Below are 4,415 nucleotides of genomic sequence, written 5' to 3' on the forward strand. Positions count from 1 at the left end.
AACCAAAATCAGAACGGACAATGTAAGATCTATTTAAACTATCTTAAAAAATACTTATTGCGTAAAGATCAATTTCAATAGTTGGTACCCAACACACGAGTCCCAATCCAACTTGAACGACCCATATTCCCATTTTATTAGTATGTCTAGACCCCACAGCCAATTTAAGTTCAAGACCAATCCAATCTAACTAACAATGACGTTTTATATATATATATATATATATATATAATTTATGTCATTTGCTTTTTTCCTTGCATATGATAATATAATAAATTTCTTTCTACATTCATTGTCATATTTTATTATAATAAATATTATAATAACAAGTGTTTTAACATAACTAAAAGAACAAAATCCTAACCGAGAGAAATCAGAATCATAATCGGAATAAAAATGAAACTAAAACTAGATCCGGAATCGAAGGTTTAAGAACCGTAATTGCAACCATCTTTATAAGGGGTGATTCAGATTTTACTTTTTAAAAGAATCATAACTGTCATTTTTTAAATCGAAACCGAGGGTTCTCATATCATGGTCAAGTTTGGCGACCTTGTTTTCTAGCCAGTTTTATGGATCTTATGATTCTATACTAGCCAAGCCAGCTCTCTCTCTCTCTCTCTTCCTCATCCTAACGTCAACAATCTACTCAGTGGTTCTATACATAGAAATCATCATCAGCCTGCCTAACCGTGGATAAAATTCTAGTACTGTTTGCCATTAGGAGGACATTGAAGGGGCATATACACCAGTAGTAAAAATGGTAGGGCCAACAGCAAAAATCGTGGCATGGCGGCTATATATCAACTCATTACAGACAGAACCAGCCCATATCTCATAAAAATCTATCCATTTGCTCAATAATGATTCTCACTTAATACACAGCCCACCAATTTCGGAGCAAAGTCTTGAGCAAAAAAACTTCAATTCATTTCTAGACATTGATGGTCACTGCTGGTTGTGACACTGAAAATGTGAAGGAGGCCATGGTGTAAAAGTCCAAACCTACAACTTGCTTCAATAAATTCAGTACCTCAGAGGTTCAATCTTATGGATATGGACAATTACACATTACCAAACCAAGCTAGCTGTATATATATTGACCAAGTAACAATGACAAGAAGGAACTCGTATGCTTCGGCACCTTATCTAAGTGATCAGAATTCTCATTTCTCTGGTTCTACCTTACATAAAATCTTCTTCAATGGAGGATGCAGCTCAAGAAAAGCAAATACATGTCACGAGTAAGTCTTCAAGGTAGATTAAAAGCAAGTACATAAAGTGTCTGTCTTGTCTGATTTTCTTGACTAGTATTTTTCTTAATTTAATTTTATTTACGAACTTTTCTTGTTATTGAATGTATGTAGGATTTCTGTATCTAAGCTCCAATAGTCCACCTTTAAAGATAAAACAAATTCAGGTGTCATGCTAGCTTACAACATACTGATTAACTGAAGTACAGACTGATTCACCTATAGAGTTCTTAATTTCTGATCTTCAAACATAAGTGGAGCAATTTGGATCTTCATTTGAAACTATTGAATGACGAAAACTGCTAACATTCGACAGCTGAAATGCCAAAGTCATTCAAAGAAGCTCTGGTCAGGCCAATGGAGATCTTTTTCGTTTTTCCGAAAGTCAAGTCTATATAATTAGTCTCAAGTTTACATCTTTTTCAAGTACAAAAAGCAGAGTTGCTGCCATTAGCTTTAGCAGACAATACATGTGACCTTCCGTTATTGAACAATTTTTGCATTAGCGTGCAAAAAGGATTTTCATGTGTTCCCATGAGCATTTTTCTTTTTTGTTTCTGATATTCCTTAAAGATCTTCTTGTTATGTCCTCTTCTGCATTAAGAGAAAACTAATCCTGATCTGTGTTTGTTAATTTATCAGTTCAGGGAGCTGCTCAAGAATCAAAATTTACTGAAAGTGCGGGAAAGGCCATTGGCAACCAACAGTCATCTGTTCCTTTGCTTAACCAACACAAGAGATGGCTTCTAATGGCCTTATTTGCCCTTCTTGTGCTCTTTGGCCAGTCAGCTGCTACACTCCTGGGAAGGTTGTATTATGTAAAGGGTGGAAATAGCAAATGGTTATCGGCATTTTTACAAGTTGCTGGATTTCCAATCCTCCTGCCATTCCTATATAACACAAAAAACAGAAAAAACAACTCAACTGAACAAACAAAGCCACCATCTCCTATAGTCCTCGGATCAATATATATGGTTCTTGGCACTTTGCTAGCAGCCGTAGGGATGTTATGTTCAGTAGGCCTCTTATATCTTCCTGTATCCACTTTTTCGCTCATCAATGCAACTCAGTTAGGCTTCAATGCTTTGTTTTCCTTCTTTCTCAATTCGCAAAAGTTCACTCCTTTCATAGTCAACTCATTGGTACTTCTGACCACTTCCTCTGCCCTCCTTGTGCTTCAAAATGATGACTCCTCGGGCTCCTCAAAATCCTCCAAAGGGAAATATATTATAGGATTCATATGTACCCTATTAGCAGCAGCACTTTGCTCATTGATACTATCTCTAACACAATTTGCAATCAACAAGATTCTGAAAAGGCAAAGAGTTAAGGAGCTTTTCGATTTCTTGATTTACGAATCGCTTGTAGCAAGTTGTATCCTGTTGATCGGCCTTTTCGCTAGTGGAGAGTGGAAGACCCTTACAGCAGAGATGAACAAATTTGCACTAGGCAAGACATCCTATACAATGACTTTGATGTGGATAGCAGTGTGCTGGCAAATTTTCTCCATTGGGATAGTGGGGTTGATTTTGAAGGTCTCTTCACTCTTTGCTAATGTCATCAGTACACTGGGGTTGCCAATTGTACCAATTTTAGCTGTATTCATGTTCAAGGACAAGATGAGCGGAGTAAAGGCAGTAGCGATGTTGCTTGCCATATGGGGATTCATATCCTACATTTATCAGCATTATCTTGATGATTTGGAGTCCAAGTCCAGAAAAAAAGATGTCAGTAGCAATGAGATTTCCCTCATTCAGAACTAACTTAAGCGTTGTCTGTGCACTCTACAATAGACCTATCTTCTTCATTTGTTCATTACATGTTGGAAATTCTCGACTTCTACAGTGAACTTAGGCCAAGATAAGTCCTCCTATACTACTAAGAAGTGGATGATAATTGTGGAACTGATCACGGATTTGCTTTAACATTCAATTAATTCAACCTAAATATGTTACTTATCCTCATATGAAGAAGAGGTTTAGATAACTTGTATTGTATACATGTTCTGATCACTCACCAGATAATTTGCCTCTGGCTTCGAAGTTCGAACTCCAAACTCTCGTCGCTGAAGTCTTTATTAAAACAGTCTAACAGACCCAAAAAACATTGGCTCAACAAGAGGCCCTCAGCTATTCACGTCGAACCCCAACAAAGGAGGAACCAAAATGGCCCCGTTTTGATTAGTGAGGACCAAAAATTTAAAAAGGAAAAAAAAGTTCCACTGAAACTGAGGCGGTTATGAAACGTCAAAAGTCCATTATGAAATTCCCGCTCAAACACGAACAGGCGCGATTATTAATTAATATCATTAAATCCAAAAATGCCTACTTTTCTCAGTGTTTCCCACAAAAATTGTGATTACTCTCAAAAACTCCAAGAAGCCTCCTTTTCTTCGTCAGGAAAATTTGTCGATGAAGGTAGCACGACAAGGAAACATATCCTCCCCAGGAAGAAGGTTGCAAACGGAGAGTAAGCGAAAGGAATCTGGAAAAGGAAATCTTCAACGGTTTGGCAAGGTTCGTTTGGAAACTGCTGATCACGCTGGACAAAACTACCCGAATAAAATGGGTAACAGATCTCTTGATTCTAAACTATTATTGTTAATTTGGGTTTGCTAGTTGTGGTTGTGGGTGGACAATCTGTTAGGGTTCATGTTTAAAGAAAAAGTGAACTCTTCCATTTAAACGATGAGAAAAGTTACAAGTGATCAAGTAGCTGCCCAAATAGAAAAGGTGAAAATCATCAAAAAGTAACAAAAATGGAGAATATGGTCGAGTGGTATTGCCAATTAGGGATGCTGTCAAGTCGAACCGAACTCGAGTAATACCATACTCGACCGTTATGAGCACTACTTGAGTTTGAACAAGCCTCAAACTTCAGACTCAAACTCGACTCGATATAGTTAAAAACAACTCGAGCTCGAACTCGTATAAGATTCAAGCTCGAGTACTCGAGCTAAGGTCGTAAAATGAGCTCGAAAACCTTTGTTCTCTAGACCAAAATTCCGCAAAAATTGAGTGCAAAAAATCTGTGCTTTCCTTCAATAAAATAGCAACTCATATTAAAACATGCATTTTGCTTCATTTCAACACAAATGCCAACCATGTGATTCAAGCACTCTAAAATCCACAGTATCAAACTAGTTAATATGATAGTTTCTCA

The 4,415-nt window shown here is 37.1% G+C and overlaps 1 protein-coding gene across 2 annotated transcripts; it reads left to right on the forward strand.

Moving 5' to 3' along the window:
- Positions 1-867: 867 nt before the first annotated feature.
- LOC113707853 (probable purine permease 10) lies at positions 868-3,157 on the forward strand. Of its 2 annotated transcripts, none has more exons than XM_027230205.2 (2): positions 868-1,257; positions 1,896-3,157. In XM_027230205.2, the coding sequence occupies exons 1-2, from the start codon at positions 1,212-1,214 to the stop codon at positions 3,014-3,016; spliced, it is 1,167 nt and encodes a 388-aa protein (XP_027086006.1). In that variant the 5' UTR covers positions 868-1,211; the 3' UTR covers positions 3,017-3,157. The 2 variants fall into 2 exon arrangements, with proteins under 2 accessions (XP_027086006.1, XP_027086007.1); XM_027230206.2 differs by having other exon boundaries at positions 868-1,244.
- Positions 3,158-4,415: the final 1,258 nt, after the last annotated feature.

Source organism: Coffea arabica, chromosome 9c (genome assembly GCF_036785885.1).
Source record: "Coffea arabica cultivar ET-39 chromosome 9c, Coffea Arabica ET-39 HiFi, whole genome shotgun sequence".
NCBI lineage: Eukaryota > Viridiplantae > Streptophyta > Magnoliopsida > Gentianales > Rubiaceae > Coffea > Coffea arabica.